Consider the following 21,136-nt stretch of genomic DNA (forward strand, 5'->3'; position numbering starts at 1 on the left):
GACGGGTTTTCACCGTGTAGCCAGGATGATCTCAATCTCCTGACCTCGTGATCCGCCTGCCTCGGCTTCCCAAAGTGCTGGGATAACAGGCATGAGCCACCACGCCTGGCCAAATACGTTATTCCTTAAAAAAAAGATCTGAAGTAAATTTTGCCTAATGTCAAGATTTATTAAGACTAGGTATTAGGCTAATGGATGTTTGTTATTCTGTAATCTTTTTTGCATCGTTGGAATATTTATAATACAGATACTGCTACTGTGTTTTCATTTCCTTATAGGATTTCTTAAGTTTGTCATATTTTTATTAATATTCTGATTAATCTACACTTGCAATTATTGTATATCTTTTTGATTTTTCTATCAACATAGTTGGTTATAATTGTTTATGGTATATTTTACTGTTACACAATGACCTTGCCTACCTTTATGCTTTATTTATCTAAATAGAAACTTCGGTTTTGCTTACTTTTGCACAGATGGCCGTTGCATTATCTATATGAAATTCTTATTATGATCTCTATTTAATCTGGTATTATAATTTTATCTTTTAGAGAAACAGGATCTTGCTATGTTGGCCAGGCTGGTCTCAAACTCTTGGCCTCAAGCAGTCCTTCTGCCTCAGCCTCCCAATGTGCTGGGATTACAAGCCTGAGCCAACATGCTGGGCCTGGTGTTATAATTTTTATAGCTTACCTTTTATTAGTTTCCTAGGGCTGTTGTAACAAATGATCACAAATAGGGTGGCTTAAAACAACAGAAATTTATGTATTTATTTAGAGATGAATGTCTTGATATGTTGCTCAGGCTGGTCTTGAACTCCTGACCTCAGACGATCCTCCCACCTTAGCCTTGCGAGTAGCTGGGCTTATAGGCGTGAGCCACCATGCTTGGCTAACATAAATTTATTCTGTGAAGTTCTGGAAGCCATAACTCTGCAGTCAAGGTAGCAGCGGGGCTGTGCTTCCAGGGGACATTCTGTTCCTTTCCTAGCCTCTTCCAGCTCCTGGTGGCTCCAGGTTTATGGCCATTCCCCTGGCTTATGGCTACCTCCCTCCCATATCTGCCTCCATCTGCACATGACCTTCTCTGGGTATCTGGGTCTTCTCCTTCTCTGTCTTATAAGAACACTTGTCATTGGATTTAGGGACCACCCAGGTAATCCACAAGATTCTTAATTATATCTGCAAAGATACCTTTTTCAAATAAGATCACCTTTACAGATTCTGGGGATTAGGATATGGCTATATCTTTTTGTCATTTGTCGGGGGAGGCTACTATTTAAGCACTATAGCCCCCTATCATCTAACATGTTCTTTGCTGTGTCTTTCTGCTGCCAGCTGAAGTCTCTATTCCTGTGGAACTTTGAAGTGCTTTAAAATCAAATCTTTTAAAAATCAAAAGTGTACATACTTCTTGGAATAAGCAATATCTGCTTATGATAAAAAAACTCAAAATATCTGAAGGGCATTTGACTGAATATCTATCTTCCTTTTACTTATTTTATTTTTGTTTTTTAAAAATATTAGGGCTGGGCATGGTGGCTCATGCCTATAATCCCAGTACTTTGGGAGGCCAAGGCAGGAGGATTGCCTGAGCCCAGATGAGACCAGCCTGGGTACACACCTGTGGTCCTAGCTGTTTGGGAGGCTGAGGTGGAAGGATTACTTGAGCCCAGGAGGTTGAGGCTTCAGTGAGCCATGATTGCACCACTGCACTCCAGCCTGAGTGACAGAATGAGACACTGTCTCCAGAAAATATATATATATTTATAATATATAATATATCAAAGAAGGAAGATGGAGTAAGTACTAGTGTTTTCAGGACGAAGAAAAGTGCTCACACAGAGCCTGACATCTTCAGTGCAGATTTCAGGTTTAGCGCTCATATATTCAGAAAAGGGTCAGAAAAGATACTATGGAGACTCAATATATGATAACAGAAATTTCTTTTTTAAATTCCAAGAGGTTCATATTATATATCTAATTCATATTATGTAGTTCATATTATTTATAATGTCTATAATATACACAAACACACACAGACACACACACACACACACACACACACACACACACACACACACACACACATCAGTATTTCTTTGAGCTACTTCTCTTAGCCTTTATTTTTTCATGTTTCCCTTAAATAGGAATAGGAGGTTTAGGGTTAAGGTTTGCCTTCCCATATATATATTTTTTTTTCTTTTTTTTTTTTTGAGACGGAGCCTGTCTCCCAGGCTGGAGTTCAGTGGCACGATCTCGGCTCACTGCAAGCTCCACCTCTTGGGTTCACACCATTCTCCTGCCTCAGCCTTCCGAGTAGCTGGGACTACAGACGCCTGCCACCACGCCTGGCTAATTTTTTTTGTATTTTTAGTAGAGATGGGGTTTCACTGTGTTAGCCAGGATGGTCTCAATCTCCTGACCTCGTGATCTGTCCACCTTGGCCTCCCAAAGTGCTGGGATTACAGGCATGAGCCACTGTGCCTGGCCTGCCTTCCCATATTTTTATGAACTGTATTTTTAAGTTTCCATAGTATCTTTATCTTTCTCTTACTCTAATTAATTTTCTTGGGCAAGGCACGGTGGTTCACACCTCTAATCCTAGCACTTCAGGAGGCTGAGGTGGGGGATTGCTCAAGGCCAGGAGTTTAAGATCTAACGTGGCCAGCATAGTGAGACCCCATCTCTCTCTCTCTGTTTTTTGTGTTTTTTTTTTGAGATGGAGTCGTGCTCTGTCCCCCAGGCTGGAGTGCAGTGGTGTGCAATATTGGCTCACTGCAACCTGTGCCTCCCAGGCTCACAGGATTCTCCTGCCTCAGTCTCCCGAGTAGCTGGGACTATAGGCACATGCCATCATGCTCAGCTAGTTTTTGTATTTTTAGTAGAGACAGGGTTTTACTATGTTGCCCAGGCTGGTCTCGAACTCCCGAGGTCAAGTGATCTGCCCTCATCGGTCTCCCAAAGTGCTGGGATTATAGGCATGAGCCACTGTGCCCAGCCCAGTCCCCATCTTTTAAAAATGAAAAAACAATTTTTTTTATCTGCTTATTTTTCTTCTCACACCCCAAAATCGTGTTGATACCTTTTTTTAAAAGGAAACAAAAAGCACCAAAATGATGCCAAAAGATAAAAGACCTTTTTTAGCTTCTGCTGTTTTTGAAGCTTTTCTCCCACCCTGGGTGGCTACTTTTTTTTTTTTTTTTCCCCGCCCCTTTGAGATGGAGTCTCACTCTGTCATCCAGGATGGAGTACAGTGGCACAATCTCGGCCCACTACAACCTCCACCTCCTGGGTTCAAGCAATTCCCCTGCCTCAGCCTCCCCAGCAGCGGGGACTATAGGCATGCACCACCAGGCCTGACTAACTTTTTTGTATTTTTAGTAGAGAAGAGGTTTCACTGTGTTGGCCAGGCTGGCCTTGAACTCCTGACCTAAGGTGATCCACTCGCATCGACCTCCCAGAGTGCTAGGATTATAGGTGTGAGCTAACACACCCAGCCAACGTTCTGAAGGATTGGCATAGTGTCTTCATTTCTGACTGCTCACTCCTTCAAACCTCTGTGCCCTATGAGAGTTTCACCAGCCGAGACCAGATTGCCACTCTGCACAGCCTCTTGGTATCATCATTTTTTTCCTTTTTCCTGAAATTCTCCTTATGCTTCATGCCACTGGTGTGCCCTTATTTATTTATTTAATGATTTAGCCAGAACTCATTACCTGTCATCTCCCTGATCTTTCTCTAGTCTTGACCCCCCTCTACATCTCTACTGAACCTCAGGGGTTCTGCTTTCTCAGTCAATTTCCTGCTGGTACCTTAGTGTGAAGTAACAAGAAATATACACATTGATCTCTGTCCCCAGTTCCAGGAACACAGCTCCTAAAATCCTCATAAGTTTCTGAGCAGTAGGGTTACTAGGAGGCTCTTTTTTTCCAACATTTGGCGTCTGCCCCAGTTCCTTAGACAGAATTCCTAATACCTTGTAGATAGGGGTACTAGAATAATCTTTTTTTCTATGATTTGGTCTTTGACCCTCATTCTTGTCACAGAGCTCCAAAATCCCTTGGCATTTCCTGGGTGATAGGAACATCTTTTATTCTAATGAGGCAACTCTTAGTGGGCTCCTGGATGGTGCTGGTCACTAGAAAGACCAAGCCATGACCATAAACTTGGAGCTTTCAGTCCCAGCCCTGTCCTCCAGGGAGGGAGAGGGGCTGAGGATTGAGTTAATAATGGACTGTGCCTCTGTGATGAAGCCTCCGTAAAAATCCCTAAACTATGGTGTTCAGAGAGCATCTGAGCTGGCAAACTCATCCAAGTGCCAGGAAGATGGTGCATTCCCACTCTGTGGGGACAGAAGCTCCAGCACTCAGGACTTTTGCAGACTCACCCTATGTATCTCCTCATCTGGCCATTCATCTGTATCCTTTATGGTGTCCTTCTTAACCAGTGAACATAAGTAAAGTGTTTCCCTGAGTTCTGTGGGCCACTCTCGTAAATTAATCAAACCCAAGGATGGGTAGTGGCAGCCCCGATTTACAGTCAATCAGAAATATAGGTGACAACCTGCTCCTTGTGGATTGGCATCTGAAGTTAGGGCCATCTTGTAGGACTGAGCCCTCAGTCTGTGGGATCTGAGGCTGTCTCTAGGTACCTAGACAGTGTAAGAACTGAATTGGATTAGAGGACAGCTGGTGCCTGCTAGAGAACTGCTTGGTGTGTGGAGAAATACCCCCACATATCTGGTGTTAGAGGTATTGAGTGACTGTGTCAGATAGTAGGAAAATCACTTTTTCCTCTGTCTTTTCAGACTTAGGTTCAAACCAGACACTGAACACATTAACTTTCGCTGCTCATTTGTTCCTTCACCTGAGTTCCCATCTGCTGCTAGCACTCCCTTGCTCTCTCCCTAGGACTTGATGTCATCCTTGGCTCTTTTCTCTGCATTTTCCCTTACTTAGTCCTTTTAGGTCAAAAATATACATCTTTGTCATTTTTGTATCTCCGGCAGTTGCTCTAATGCTGGGCACAAAGTCAACACATCCTAAGCCTTTGCCGAATACACTGATGAGTCCTGTTGGTTTCACCTTTGGGTAGGTCCTCTCCACTCTGTTGCTACTGTCACCCCCAGAGGTAGCTCAGGCCTTTGTTATCACTACGCTGTGGCTCTAACCTCGCCTGCCTGGTATCCCTGCCTGCCTAGTCTATCCTTTCCCATACAGTGGACACGTGCTGCAAGGTTATTCTTTTATGTGGCCCCCCTGTTACTATTTGCTACAAAACAAAGCTCCTACTTCTTAGCCCAATATTTAAGCCCCCGTGTGATCAGATTTCAACCTAACTTTCTAGCATTATTGCTCCTGGACCCTAAACTGCAGTCAACCTGATGCAGTCACTGGTCTCCATATATACCCTGGCCTTTTTTGACCATCTGCTCAGGACTGTGCTCGTCCTCTTTCCCCTCATCCTCCTGGGTCTGAGTCTCCAACTCATCTTCCAAGACACATCTCCCATGCCACCCTTTTAAGGAAATCCCAGAATCCTTTACTGGAAGTAATCTTTTCTTTCTCCTAGCTCCCATAGTTCTTGTACGGTGCCTTACTAATGGCATTTATTCCTTTGATCTAGATATATCTGGACTAATTTCCTCTACTAGTCTGTTAGCTACTTGAGATTAGAGACAATTTAGATGAATTTTTATATCCTCACACATTTCCCTGAGATGCTATTTACTTAATATTTATTAAAAGATGAATCTCCTTGTAACTATTAAAGTTATAACATGATAGATATTGAGTGGTTCTATTTCCTGATTTTAATATTTGTTTTGTTGTTTATTTAAGACTTTGGTTTAGACAGACTGATAAAACAATTCCTTATATTTATTATGTAAGTTAATCACTTTTAAGTTCAATTATGTTATGTATTCATTTCGATAGTAAGCACCAGCTTCCTTACTCAAATTTAGTTGTTGTTTTTCTCTCCAAGGTTGGTTTTTATTTAATGTTATTTGCCTTGCCCATTGTAAATTCATTTACCTACTTATTTCAAAGAGTGTGTCTATTGGCAATCATATCTCTATAGTTTTCTATATCTTTGCTGCTATAACAATGTGGATAGATTCCTATAGACCTTCCAAGTTTCAACATTTTCTTTTGCTGTCAAGCAGAAAAGATAGTTAAGCTAGGCACTTACCTTTATGTTCTCTTCTGTTTCATCTTTCTTTCATGGCAGGTTTTAAGACGCCTTAATTGTTTCTGGAGTTTAAAGAGTTGATGTGTTGGTGTCTGGTGGTCTTTCTTCGAGTCTCATGTTATGAGAATGTCTTCTCTGGGCCTTCTCCATATCTGAGGCCTGATGACATGATGATCTTTGCAATGTGCTTCTTTTATTTTCCCAAAAGTGCAGTTTAAATGCGTCCCCCAAAAGTTTATGTGTTGGAAACATGGTTGCCATTGTGGTGATGTTAAATGGTGGCACCTTTGGGAGGCGATTAGGTCATGAGAGCTCTGCCCTCATGGATGGATTAATGCTGTCATTGTGGGAGTTTGGCCTTTTACTCTCTGTCTCACACACTCTTGCCCTTGCTTGCCCTCCCAACTTCTGCTCTTCCACCATGGGATGACTGTCAGATGGCAGTGCCATGCTCTTGGATTTCCCAGCTTCCAGAACTGTGAAAAGTAAATTTCTTTTTTTTTTTTTTTTTTTTTTTGAGACAGAGTCTTGCTCTGTCGCCCAGGCTGGAGTGCAGTGGCTGGATCTCAACTCACTGCAAGCTCTGCCTTCTGGGTTCACGCCATTCTCCTGCCTCAGCCTCCTGAGTAGCTGGGACTACAGGCACCCGCCACCTTGCCCGGCTAGTTTTTTGTATTTTTTAGTAGAGACAGGGTTTCGCCAGGTTAGCCAGGATGGTCTCCATCTCCTGACCTCGTGATCCGCCCATCTCGGCCTCCCAAAGTGCTGGGATTACAGGCTTGAGCCACCATGCCCGGCCGTAAATTTCTTTTTAAATTTTTCTTTCTTTTTTTTTTGTAGAGATGAAGTCTTGTTGCTCAGGTTGGTCTTGAACTCCTGGCTTAAGCGATCCTCCCACCTCAGCTTCCCAAAGCGTTGAGATTATAAGCATAAGCCACTATGCCAGGCCAAATTTCTTTTCTATATAAATTACTCAGTCTTGGGTATTCTGTTATAGCAGCAGCAAACAGTCTGAGACACTGATTATGGTTTCCATGTCTGGCTTTTTAAATTTGAGACTTAGAATCCTCTGCAGAAGTGGGATCTTCATATGTGTTTTCTTTAGGTCTCACATTACTTTTCATTTTTATAATTTAGTGATAGTCTAGTTTGCTGTAGATTGATCTTTGCTCTGGTGCATTGGTTCTCTTTCTTGTTTTAGTATAAGCAACAAGGTGTTTTTGTTTGAATGAATAGTTTATTTCTTCTGAAATAGGCATCATTCATCTAGTCATACTTAGTTGCAATTCCTCAGGCCTTTCTCTTTTCCTTTGTGTTGTATTCTGCCTATTTTCACTTCTTTTTGGAGACATGTTTAAAATTATTCTCAGGTTTCCCGTTTTTCCTCTTACCTTACCACCCTCCTCCTCCCTGCTTGCCTTAGCTTATTATTTTTGAAATGTATCTTGTTGGTTTTCACTGTTTTCACCTTGGTAATTGTTTTGAGGAGCTTAGGATAGGTACTGCATCCTTTTTCTTTTTTTGTAAGACAGGGTCTCACTCTGTTGCTCAGGCTTGAGTGCAGTGGCACAGTCACAGCTCACTGCAGCCTTGACTTCTAAGGTCCAAGTGATCCTCCTGCCTCAGTCTCCCAAGTGGTTGGGACTTCAGGTGCACACCACTATGCCTGGCTAATTTTTATTTTTATTTTTGTAGAGATGGAATCTCACTATGTTGCCCAGGCTGGGCTTAGGGGATCTTTCTGCCTTGGCCTCCCAAAGTGCTGGGATTACAGGCATGAACCCATGTGGCCTCTTGTTTTATTTGTTTATTTTTCGAGACAGGTCTCATTATGTTGCCCAGGCTGGTCTTGAACTCCTGGGTTCAAGTAATCCTCCTGCCTCAGCCTCCCGAGTAGCAAGGATTACAGGTGTGTGCTACCCTGCTTGGCTTGTTTTAAAAATACATTTCAAGGTGGGCGTGGTGGCTCACACCTGTAATCCCAGCACTTTGGGAGGCCAAGGCAGGCAGATCACTAGGTCAGGAGATCGAGACCATCCTGGCTAACATGGTGAAACCCCATCTCTACTAAAAATACAATAAATTAGCCGAGTGTGGTGGCGTGTGCCTGTAGTCCCAGCTGCTCGGGAGGCTGAGGCAGTAGAATTGCTTGAACCCGGGAGGTGGAGGTTGCAGTGAGCCGAGATTGTGCCACTGGACTCCAGCCTGGGTTACAGAGTGAGTCTCCGTCTCAAAAAAAAAAAAAAAAAAAAAAAAAAATTAATTTCAACCTGTGATGGAGATGGATAGGGCTTAGGAGAAACAAAATCACTGTTTGATTACTTTGAGGCTCTCTGACAAAAAGATCGAGGGGGAAACAGAACATACTGGGTAAGATGGACTTTTTGTATTCTGTGTGTATTTCAATCTATCCAGTTGGCATAGATAAGCATGACTACTATCAAATCAGTGGCATTGATCAGTCAGTATAGTTGATAATGCTCTTAAATTCTTGACAGCTATTGAATTGAGATGTATATTTTGTGATTTTTATTTTTTAATGGTGGTTTTTCAGGTGGGGCAGGAAAAATGTGATGTGGGCAGTAGTATCTGCTTTCTACTTTGAATTGAAAAAGAAGTAAGGTGACATTAGAAAAAATTATTATATTTTTAATGGCTTTTTCATCAAGCAGTTGGAACTTTTTTCTCGCTCCAAGTTACATTACATTTATCACAATATTTCTATGAATTGGATAGTATTCTACAATTTTGCAGGGAGGAACTGAGGTCTAGAGTTCACCTAGCTTTTCAGAATTAGATCAAAAACCTCTTAGCTCCCTGTCAGAGACCCTTTCCATGGGGCAGGCTGCTGACCTACAATATGTAATTTGCTTTTCGTATAAGGAGACCCAGTCTCTATTTGTTGAGGCAAGACCTGGAGGGTAATGAAATTCAATCTAAAGCTTTTCCAGATGATTACCTCTGTTTTGTAGCATCTCATTTCCTTTTGCTCAGAAATGTTGCCTGTGCCTTCTGTGGAGAGGATGACATGAATTGTTACTGTCAGGTATGTCTTATCCTCATCCTTCTTGTACGTTCTTACTCTTGATTCAAGTCTTAGAATCACCTCACCTTGCAAGAGGTGTTTGTTCCGATCACAGAGCAGGCCCACTTCACTGGTGACTGGGTGGACTGTAGCCTCTTGGTGGAGTTCTCTGGAGTTTACCTCTGTCCCATTGCAGATGCAGGTCCCTGTGATGTCTGTCCTGGCACAATGCCTGTGTTGTACCACATCACAAGCCAAATCTCTGCCTCCGAGTCTGGTCAGAAAAGTTTCTGGTCATGCATCTTATGTCCTTTCAGTGTCCTCATGTGACGTCTTTGTGATACCACCAGTGAATGCTTTGGGACATAGCAAGTTGTTAATGCTATTTGGCCCTGGGATTCCTGTGCTTTGTGAGAGGAAGAAGCAGATACAGGAAGAAGCAGATGCAGCTGGGCACAGTGGCTCATGCCTGTGCTCCCAGCTTCTTAGGATGCTGAGAGGTAGGAGGATTGCTTGAGACCAGGTGTGCTACCTGGGCAATACTGGGAGGCCTCATCTCCAAAAAAAAAGAAAAAGAAAGCAGACACAGTGGCAGAACTCTTGTTCTATTCACTTTGTCACCTTTTGTGAATAAGTGAATGACTCAGAACTAAATTACAAAGACTATTAGTTGGGCGTAGTGGTGCACCTGCAGTCCCAGCTACTGGGGAGGCTGAGGTGGGGGGATCTCTTGAGCCCGGGAAGTCAAGGCTGCAGTGAGCTGTGTTTGTGCCGCTGCACTCCAATCTGGGCAACAGAGTCTCAAAACAAAAAGAGAGAAGAGATTGTATGACATTGCATGACAGTGAGCTCTTTTATCTCTGTTTTTTAATTTAATTTTTATTTCTGTCATCAGAATTTGTTTTTAGCAATATTAAGATTTTGCCTGTTGGTTACCATAGGCTGGGAATGGGAGTAGAAGGTTGGGGGAATGTGAAGATGGTTAATGGGTACAAAAAAAAAAAAAAGAAAGAATGAGTAAGACCTACTATCTGATAGCACAACCGGATGACTGTAGTCAATAATAATAACTGCACATTTAAAGTAACTTAAAGTGTATAATTGGATTGTTTACAACTCAATGGATAAATGTTTGAGGGGATGGATACCCATTCTTCAAGATGTGCTTATCTCACATTGCATGCTTGTATCAAAACGTCTCCGGCTGGGTGTGTTGCCTCATGCCTGTAATCCCAGCACTTTGGGAGGTCAAGGTGGGAGGATTGCTTGAGCACAGGAGTTCAGGACCAGCCTGGGCCACGTTTCTGGTCATGCATCTTATATCATTTCAGTGTCCTCTTAGTGGAGAGTGCCACAGAATTTTCTTTCTGGGGTTTCAGATCATTTGTCCAGTGAGCTTTGACCAGTGTGGGCTCATGTAACGTCTTTGTTGTACCACAGATGAATGCAACATGACGAAACCCCATCTCTACTAAAAAAAAAAAAAAACGAAACTCATGTACCCCATAAATATATAGACCTATTATGTACCCCCCAAAATTAAAAATAAAAACAAGATTTTGCCTGTTAGATACTTGTTTGAGAATTTTGACTCCTTTGTACTTATTTTTTGACTCTTATTAAAAAAATTTTTTTGGGGGAACAGAACAGAGCCCTCAGAAATAATAGCACACATCTACAGCCATCTGATCTTTGACAAACCGGAGAAAAACAAGAAATGGGGAAAGGATTCCCTATTTAATAAATGGTGCTGGGAAAATTGGCTAGCCATAAGTAGAAAGCTGAAACTGGATCCTTTCCTTACTCCTTATACGAAAATTAATTCAAGATGGATTAGAGACTTAAATGTTAGAGCTAATACCATAAAAACCCTAGAAGAAAACCTAGGTAATACCATTCAGGACATAGGCATGGGTAAGGACTTCATGTCTAAAACACCAAAAGCAACGGCAACAAAAGCCAAAATTGACAAATGGGATCTAATTAAACTAAAGAGCTTCTGCACAGCAAAAGAAACTACCATCAGAGTGAACAGGCAACCTACAGAATGGGAGAAAATATTTGCAATCTACTCATCTGACAAAGGGCTAATATCCAGAACCTATAAAGAACTCAATCAAATTTACAAGAAAAAAACAAACAACCCCATCAAAAAGTGGACAAAGGATATGAACAGACACTTCTCAAAAGAAGACATGCATACAGCCAACAGACACATGAAAAAATGCTCATCATCGCTGGCCATCAGAGAAATGCAAATCAAAACCACAATGAGATACCATCTCACTCCAGTTAGAATGGCAGTCATTAAAAACTCAGGAAACAACAGGTGCTGGAGAGGATGTGGAGAAATAGGAACACTTTTACACTGTTGGTGGGATTGTAAACTAGTTCAACCATTGTGGAAAACAGTATGGCGATTCCTCAAGGATCTAGAACTAGAAATACCATTTGACCCAGCCATCACATTACTGGGTATATACCCAAAAGATTATAAATCATGCTGCTGTAAAGACACATGCACACATATGTTTATTGCGGCACTATTCACAATAGCAAAGACTTGGAATCAACCCAAATGTCCATCTGTGACAGACTGGATTAAGAAAATGTGGCACGTATACACCATGGAATACTATGCAGCCATAAAAAAGGATGAGTTTGTGTCCTTTGTAGGGACACGGATGCAGCCGGAAACCATCATTCTCAGCAAACTATCGCAAGAACAGAAAACCAAACACCGCATGTTCTCACTCATAGGTGGGAATTGAACAATAAGATCACTTGAACACAGGAAGGGGAACATCACACACCGGGCTATTGTGGGGAGGGGGTAGGGGGGAGGGATGGCATTGGGAGTTATAACTGATGTAAATGATGAGTTGATGGGTGCTGATGAGTTGATGGGTGTAGCACACCAACATGGTGTAACAAACCTGCACGTTGTGCACATGTACCCTAGAACTTAAAGTATAATTAAAAAAAAAGAAATTATAAAGCTAAAAAAAATGTTTTTTGCAACAGCTTTGTTGAGATATAATTCAAATATCATATAACTTACCCATTTCATGTGTACAATTCAATGGCTTTTAGGATATTCACAGAGTTGAATGAATCAATTTTAGAATATTTTCGTTTCCCCAATAGCAGTCAATCCCCATTTCTACCCAGTCCCCCGCAGCCCTAGGCCACCACTAAGCTACTTTCTGTCTATAGATTTGCTTGTTCTGGACATTTCATGTAAAGGGAATCATATATGATAAGTGGTCTTTTGTGACTGGCTTCTTTCACTTAATATAATGGTTTCCTGGTCTTGAACTCCTGGGTTCAAGCAATCCTTCTGCCTCAGCCTCCCGAGTAGCTGGGATTACAGGCGTGTGCTACCCTGCTTGGCTTGTTTTAAAAATGCATTTCAAGGCGGGCGCAGTGGCTCACACCTGTAATCCCAGCACTTTGGGAGGCCGAGGCGGGCAGATCACGAGGTCAGGAGATGGAGACCATCCTGGCTAACATGGTTTCCATGTCCTGTTCCTGGTTTTCCTTCACTTTCTGGGATGGCACAGAAAGTTGTACATATTTCTGCAGTATGGTTCATAAACTGTTCTTGAAAAAATAAAAAAAAAATGTTATACATACTGTCTGCCATCTCTGAAATAGTTGAACAGTTTAGATAGGTTCTTTGAAGAACAGCATTAGATAAGTACTTCCAAACAAAGTCTGTCTCAAGTCTTCAGATGCACTTTAATTGTAGTCACTTAAGATAGATGTTTTTTGATCTCTGTATTAATTGTCCTATTGTGGCAGAACAAATTGTCCCAAAACTTGCGCAGTGTAAAACAACACACATTATTTCGCAGTTTCTGTGGATTGGGAGTCTGGGCGCAGCGTAGCTCTGGGTCTCTCACATGGCTGCAATCATCTCGGGGCTTGACTAGGAAGGACCCACTTCCTGGCTCACTCCCATGGCTGTTGGCAGGGTCCGGCACTTTGCAGGCCTCAGTTTCTTACGAGCTGCTGACCAGAGGCCTTCCTCAGTTGCTTGCCATATGGCCTCTCCCTAGAGCATCTCACAGCTTGTCACGTGGTTTCATCAAAGCAAGAGAAGGAGAAGACAAGAAAGAGGGCCAGCAAGAGCAAGAGGGCCAGCAGGATAGTAGACAGTTTCTCATGGCCTGACCACAGAGGTGACAATCCATCACTTGCCATATTCTCTTTATTACAAGCTAGTCGCTGGACCCACCACATATTCAAGAGGAAGGAACTGCACAGAATGTGAATACCAAGTCACAGGTTTGGGGGGACCATTTTAAAAGCTTGGTTACCAGAATCTCCTGTCCTTTTCTGAGCTTGTGTAGCTACTGGTCAGAGAGGTGGATTGCTGATTTCCTTGGTTGTTGAGGAACTGTGGAGAAACATGTCGGAAGCGTCCCTTAGCCATATAGTAAAATTCCCTGAAGTAGATATGCTAATAATTTGTCAGCTATTCCTTTGTGAGACTTTTCTAGATCTCCTTTCCATCGTTCTTCCCCTACTCAAATGGTATCTTAGTCATTTCCAGCCGCTATACCAAATTGTCATAGACTACTGGATGTCTTAAACAACAGACATTTATTTCTCACAACTCTGCAGGCTGGAAGTCCCCAGAGATAAGGGTACGCACATGACCTGGTTCTTGGTCAGGGCCCTGTTCCTGACTGTGTCCTCACATGGTGGCCAAAGAGATCTCCTGTCTCTTCCTTACAAGGGCACTAATCCCATGGGGGGTGGGGGGCCCTACCTCATGACCTCATCTCACCAAATTACTCCCCAAAGGCCTCTGCCTCTACCTACCATCACACTGGGGACAGGGCTTCAACAGATGAGTTCGGAGGAGACACAAACATTCAGTCTGTAGTAGATGGTATGATGGCATTTAGTTTCATCATTTCTCTTACTTTTGTCTTACGACATTTCTTTCTTCCTTTCTTTTTCTTCTTTTTTTTTTTTTTTTTGAGATGGAGTTTTGTTCTTGTTGCCCAGGCTGGAGTGCAATGGTGCGATCTCGGCTTACTGCAACCTCTGCCTCCTGGGTTCAAGCCATTCCCCTGCCTCAGCCTCCCAAGCAGCTGCGATTACAGGCATGCACCACCATGCCTGGCTAATTTTGTATTTTTAGTAGAGGTGGGTTTCTCCATTTTGGTCAGGCTGATCTTGAACTCCCGACCTCAGGTAATCCGCCTGCCTCAGCCTCTCAAAGTGCTGGGATTACAGGTGTGAGCTACCACACCCACCCCCTGCCTTTTTTTTTTTTTTTTTTAAAGATGGACTGTCACCCTGTCACCCAGGCTGGAGTGCAGTGGCGTGATCTCGGCTCACTGCAGCCTTGCCTCCCAGGTTAAGTGATTCTCCTGCCTCAGCCTCCTGAGTAGCTGGGTTTACAGGCATGTGCCACCACACCCAGTTAATTTTTGTATTTTTAGTAAATACTGGGTTTTGTCATGTTAGCCAGGCTGGTCTTGAACTCCTGGCCTCAAGTGATCCACCCACCCCAACCTCCCAAAGTGCTGGGATTACAGGTGTGGACCACTGTGCTGAGCCTGTCTAACTACATCTCAACACAATAATTCCTCTTCCTCTGTTTCCTCCCCCACCTCCCTCCCTCATCTTGGTCTTTGAATTCTTGCTGACAGTTGCTTTCTTTCTCCTCCTTTTGCCCTCTGGTTGTTTTCATGGGACTCTGCCATGCCTGCTTAGTTCTTTAGGTATTATTTTTGAAAACTGTTCCCTTTTAGATTTGACATCACTGTGACTCTTCTCTAAGTTCCTTGACTGTATTTCTTTTTGAGTACTGAAATAGTTTGAGCTGAACTCAGTGTTCTGGTACAGAGAACAGGATGCTAAGGTAAAATTGTGTCCTTTGCTTCCCACAGAAACTTGAAAAAGAAAGCCCATAAAATATTTCAAACATGCAGAAAGTATATAGAATAATAGAACTGAATGCTTGTGTGCTCACTACCTGGATCTGTTAAGCGTTAACATTACATTTTGTTATCTTTGCCACAGATTTGAAAAGAATATGCCCCTTTAAAAGTTTATTTATCTGTTCAAAATGTATTGATGGACATCTTGGTTATTTACATATTTTTGCTATTATGACAATGCTACATGAGGGTTTCTCTGTGCTCGTAGGCAAGTTTTTTGTAGCCATAGATATCTGTAACACAAACTTCTGGGTGATTGATAAGCAAAACTGTAAGTGATAATCACTTCTGTAATATGTTGACAAATAAATGTTGAAGCCACTTTTAATAGCATACATGAAAGCTTTAGTTGAGGAGGAATGCTTTCTGTGTTGGCCATTTAGATGGAAAGATGCTAACTCATGTTACCTTTTCATCTTTTGATTATACTAGTATGGCATGCTGTTTTTCAGAACATGCTGTTTGCATGCCTGTAAGGAAAACTGATGGAATATTGGAATTAGTAGCAAAAATTGCTTTCATATGATAATTTAAAAAATATTCATTATATACTTTATTTTTCTTTGGTGATATTGTTCATTCCTATTTAGGAGTCATCAGCCAAACCTTTATTTATTATTCTTGGTACCATACTAATTTGCAAGCAAGATTTTTTTAAAGCTTTTTATTATAGAAAATTTTAAACACACAAAACTAGAGAAAATAGTACTGTGAACCCTATGTACACATCATCCAGCTTCAATACAATCGACTTTTCTTTTGAGCAAGGTTTTAAACTGCAGTCTTAACATTAGTTTTATATTTAGAAAGTATTACATCCAGTGTAACAAAATATTAATAACATCCATTTGAAGAGTTATTTTAGTATTCCTGTGAGGTAAGTGGCAAATGTTTAGAGGACTTATTATTATTATTAGACATAAAGTTATCCTTTTAATACAGTTTTGCAAAATTATGGGTATATTGTGGGTTTCTTCTCTCCATAAGTTTCTCAGGCCAGTAGTCTTATCAGGCCAGTCTTCTCTCTGACAGGGAGATTAGATTGTCCATAAGTTTTATAAAAGTGAGACATAAGCCCTTGAAAATGTTTTGATACAAGAAGTCAGAAAACTCTTTGAAACATTTAGAGGACTTTGTTTTTTAAATGATGTTCAGGGACCAACCCGTAATGTCCTCTGGTCACTGCAGTATTTGTGGGATTCTGGATCAAACACTATAGAAGTCGCTGCACGAGCTGCATCTCATTTGTTTGTCGTGTGCTTGGATTCCAGATCGCAGTGGCCATGGGCTCCTGCACCGCAGGAGGAGCCTATGTGCCTGCCATGGCTGATGAAAACATCATCGTACGCAAGCAGGGTACCATTTTCTTGGGAGGACCCCCCTTGGTAAGAACATAAGAATGTTGGTTGATGGAAATTAAATATGCATAACATAAAATACACCATTTTAACTATTTTTTTGATGTTTTAAAAAATATTGTGATAAAATATGCATAACATAAAACTTACCGTTGTAACCGTTTTTTCAGTACAGCTTGGTGACGTTTAGTATGTTCATATTGTTGTGCAACCATCACTACCATCTATCTCGAGAACATTTTCATCCTTCCCCACTGAAATTCTCCCTATTTCTGTCACCTCTGCCACCTCGGCACCACCATTCTACTTTCTGTCCTTATGAATTTGACTGTTCTAGGTACCTCACATGTAAGTGGAATTGTATAATATCTGTCCTTTTGTGATTGACATATTTCAGTTAGCAAAACGTCTTCATGGTTCTATATTGTAGCAGATGTCAGAGTGTCCTTCATTGTTGAGGCTGAATAATGTTCTGTTGTATGTATACACTGTATTTTGTTTATTCATCCATCAATTGATATTTGGGTTGCTTCCACTCTCAAGCTATTACAAATAATGCTGCTATGAACGTGGGTGTACAAATTTCTATTCAAGTTCCTGCTTTCATTTCTTTTGGGTATATACCTGGAAGTGAAATTGTTGGATCATATGGAAATCTATGTGTAGTTTTTGAGGAATCACTTCATTCCTTTTTATGGCTGAATAATATTCCATTATATGGATATGCTGTGTTTTATCTATCCATTCATCAGTTGATGGACATTTAGGTTGCTTCTGCTTTGGGTATTATGAATAATGGCGCTTTGAACATATAGGTTTTTGCATGGAAATGTTTTTATTTCTATTGGATATGTACCTATGAGTAGAATTGCCAGCTCATGTGGTAGCTATGTTTAACAGTTTGAAAAACTTCCAATCTATCCAATACATGTTTTACATTTCTACCAGCAGCATGTGAGGGTTCTGATTGTTTCACATTCTTGTCAACACTTGCAATTGTGTTTTTGTCTGATGACAGCCATCTTTGTGGGTGTGAGGTAGTACCTCATTTTGGTTTTGATTTGCATTTCCCTAGTGACTAGTGATGTTGAGGCTTTTTTTTTTTTTTTTTTTTTTTTTTTGAGAGAGTCTCACACTGTTGCCCAGGCTGGAGTGCAGTGGTGTGATCTTGGCTCACTGCAACCTCCACCTCCCAGGTTCAAGTGATTGTCCTGCCTCAGCCTCCCAAGTAGCTGGGATTACAGCTGCATGCCACCACTCCTGGCTAATTTTTGAATTTTTAGTAGAGACGGGGTTTCACCATGTTGGCCAGGCTGGTCTTGAACTCCTGACCTCAGGTGGTATGCCTACCTCAGCCTCCCAAAGTGCTGGGATTACAGGCATGAGCCACTGTACCTGGCCAAGGCATCTTTTCTTGTGCCTATTGGCCATTTGTATGTCTTCCTTGGAGACATGTCTATTCAGATTCTTTGCTCGTTTTTAAATTGGGCTATTTGTCTTTTTATTTAGTTGCAAGAATTCTATATATGTTCTGAATACAAGTCCCTTATTAGATTTGCAAATATTTTTGCTCATTCTGTGGGCTGTCTGTTTTACTTTCTTAGTGATGTCTTCCTTTGAAGCACAAAAGTTTTAAATTTTGATCACATCCAGTTTATGCATTTTTTCTTTTGGTTTCTTGTGCTTTTGGTGTCTTATCCAAGAAGCCTTTGCCTAACCCAAGGTCATGAAGATTTACTCCTCTGTTTTCTTCTGAGAGTTTTATAATTTTAGCTCTTGCATTTGGGTCTGTGATCCATTTTGAGCTAGTTTTTGGGTGCGAGATAAGGAAGAGCTCCAGCATTGCTCTGTATGTGGATCTGCAGTTGTTCCAGCATCATTAGTTGAAAGGACTCTCCTTTCCCCATTGAATGGTCTTGGCAGAAAAAAACTTTTACTTATTTTTTCTTTTACCTCAGCTATACCATTGTTTGACTCAAGATCGATAGCAAGTTAAGAAGCTGTTAGGAGAAAGCAGCAAGGTTCCTACAGTGTATTAACTTTTGTGTAAAATGGAGGGAAATATACATTTGTATGCTTGTATATGCATAAAGAAGTTCTAGAAAAGATACAAAAATACTACTTAAAATGTAGAGGAGAGGAAACAGGGTGGAAGAAAGACCTTTGATTTTTTTGAGCTTGAGGGTGGGTGCAGTGGCTCATGCCTGTAATCCCAGCACTTTGGGAGACTGAGGTGAGTGGATCACTTGAGGTCAGGAACTCGAGACCAGCCTGGCCGATATAGTGAAACTCTGTGTCTCCTAAAAAGACAAAAATTAGCCAGGCGTGGTGGTGTGTGCCTGTAATCCCAGCTACTCTGGAGGCTGAGACAGGGGGATTGCTTTAACCTGGGAGGTGGAGGTTGCAGTGAGTTGAGATTGTGCTTTTACACTCCAGCCTGGGCAACAGAGTGAGACTCCATCTCAAAAAAAAAAAAAAGAAAAGAAACAGAAAAGGACAAATACTTGATTTTATTTGTATGAAATATTGAGAATAGGCAAATTCATAGAGGCAGAAAGTAGATTAGTGGTTGCCAGGGACTGGGAGGAGAGTGGAATGGGAGTGACTGCCAGTGAGGATGGGGTTTCTTCTGGGAGTGACGAAATTTTCCGGAATTAGGTAGTAGTGATGGTTGCCCACTTTGTGAATGTACTAAAAGCCACTGAATTGTATGCTTTAAAATAGTGAATTTGGCCGGGGGTGGTGGCTCAAGCCTGTAATCCCAGCACTTTGGGAGGCCGAGACAGGTGGATCACGAGGTCAGGAGATCGAGACCATCCTGGCTAACACGGTGAAACCCTGTCTCTACTAAAAAATACAAAAAACTAGCCGGGCGAGGTGGCGGGCGCCTGTAGTCCCAGCTACTTGGGAGGCTGAGGCAGGAGAATGGCGTGAACCCAGGAGGCGGAGCTTGCAGTGAGCCAGGATCCAGCCACTACACTCCAGCCTGGGCGACAGAGTGAGACTCCGTCTCAAAAAAAAAAAAAAAAAAAAAAATAGTGAATTTTATGGTATGTGAATTCTATTCCAAAAAGTTTATTGCTTCAGAAATTTGTCCAAGAATCATCTTTGGTTATGGAATACTAATACAAATTCATTAGAAAGAATGTATTAAATAGAGCTTACATTTTGATGTAAAATAAGTATGTTTCCCAAAAGACAGTGTTAATTTTTCATAACTTTTACTGAAGATCAGGTAGGCCCGAAGGGCTGCCATTTCAAATGTAAAAGTCTTAAGGCATTATTTTAAAAGCCTGCAGCATTATTATTACGATTATTATTATTATTATTATTATTATTTTAACATGTCTCTTGCATGTGATAGCTGTTATTTGTTAATGAGAGGAAAATGCACTCAAAATTTACCTTTGTATAGTAAAAGGTACAAACTTTCATGGGCCTTTCTTGTTTATCTTTAGAAAATGAATAAATATATGGCTACAATTGGAAAACATCTTTTTGGAAATATAGGCAGATCATAATAGTGGAATAACATGAAGGGTTTTAGGGAGAAGAGTTTGTCTAAGGGTCAGTAGTTACAATGTCCATTCAGTTAACTTGTACATTATAAAGAAGCCACTTGGCAGCCAGGGAAGCCTGAAGTTCTGTTGGAGAACTGGACCCCATCCAGCAATCCACCTTTGAAAGACTGCATTCAGGGGGAGAAAAAAGCAGTAGCAGCAGCCTCATCCTTTAGAGAATTCTAAATTCTGACACGTTTGACTGAATGTTGAGAAAGGGCTTTGAAGGGTTTGCACATAGTGTGGGGTGTAGTTGCTGTAGCTTTTAGTAGCTTAGAGTGGTTGAAAAAAATGGATAGTAAGACAAGTTTTTGAAGGAGCTTTTTGTTCTCCTGTCTTTTGTTTATCTTTTGAACTTGTCATTTAGTCGAATGAGCTGTTTTAATTTTCTCTTTGACTTCTGTCATCTTTGCACCTATCACACTATCAAACGTGGGTGTTCAATAAATATTAACTGATGACAAATTCTTATTTTTTTTGGTTGATATTAGTCAGATCCCTGAAAATAAATATAATTTATCTGTTGTTTATTCCTTTTTGCAACTTTAAATATCCAGACACCTCTTATAATTTGTTATTGTCTGGACTGATGTTATTTTACACTGAATGTTTTGGAAGGAAAAGAACCAAGAATTCAGTTCTGGGGGTGGAATAATTGGAGGTGAAAATTTTAACTAACTCTCTCTGCAGAAAGATATTTTCTTTAAGACAAAGCTTTTGATGTAGTGAGTAATAAGTTGTTTCTATGCTGTATTTTCTTTTCTTTTTAATTTTTTTTTCAGGGCTTCCCTCAAGAAAGACTTTCTCTTTACCTCCAACCTCTCTGTGCTGTATTTTAGATTACTGTTCATTATTCTAATGAAAGCTTTTCCTATTTGAGTTGATTAATTTGTTTCTTTTTCTTCAGAGAGGTAGGAATCAATAAATAATTCCTAAGGGGTTGGATTGGCATTTAGCCTTAAATTATTTTTCTTTCTTTTTCCTGGTAGAATTTCTCTGGCTATAAGTAAGTTATTCTTAATTTATTACTGGGGTTTCT

At 41.1% G+C, this 21,136-nt stretch overlaps 1 protein-coding gene across 1 annotated transcript in view; it reads left to right on the forward strand.

Annotated features, from left to right (window-relative positions):
* MCCC2 (methylcrotonoyl-CoA carboxylase 2) overlaps window positions 1–21,136 on the forward strand; it is a 69,401-nt gene that overhangs the window by 19,934 nt on the left and 28,331 nt on the right. Inside the window, exon 7 of the mRNA XM_010380259.2 lies at window positions 16,451–16,564. Coding sequence (XP_010378561.1) covers window positions 16,451–16,564 — 114 coding nt within the window. The remainder of the gene's footprint in view (window positions 1–16,450; window positions 16,565–21,136) is intronic.

Source organism: Rhinopithecus roxellana, chromosome 3, assembly GCF_007565055.1.
Source record: "Rhinopithecus roxellana isolate Shanxi Qingling chromosome 3, ASM756505v1, whole genome shotgun sequence".
Taxonomy (NCBI): Eukaryota; Metazoa; Chordata; class Mammalia; order Primates; family Cercopithecidae; genus Rhinopithecus; species Rhinopithecus roxellana.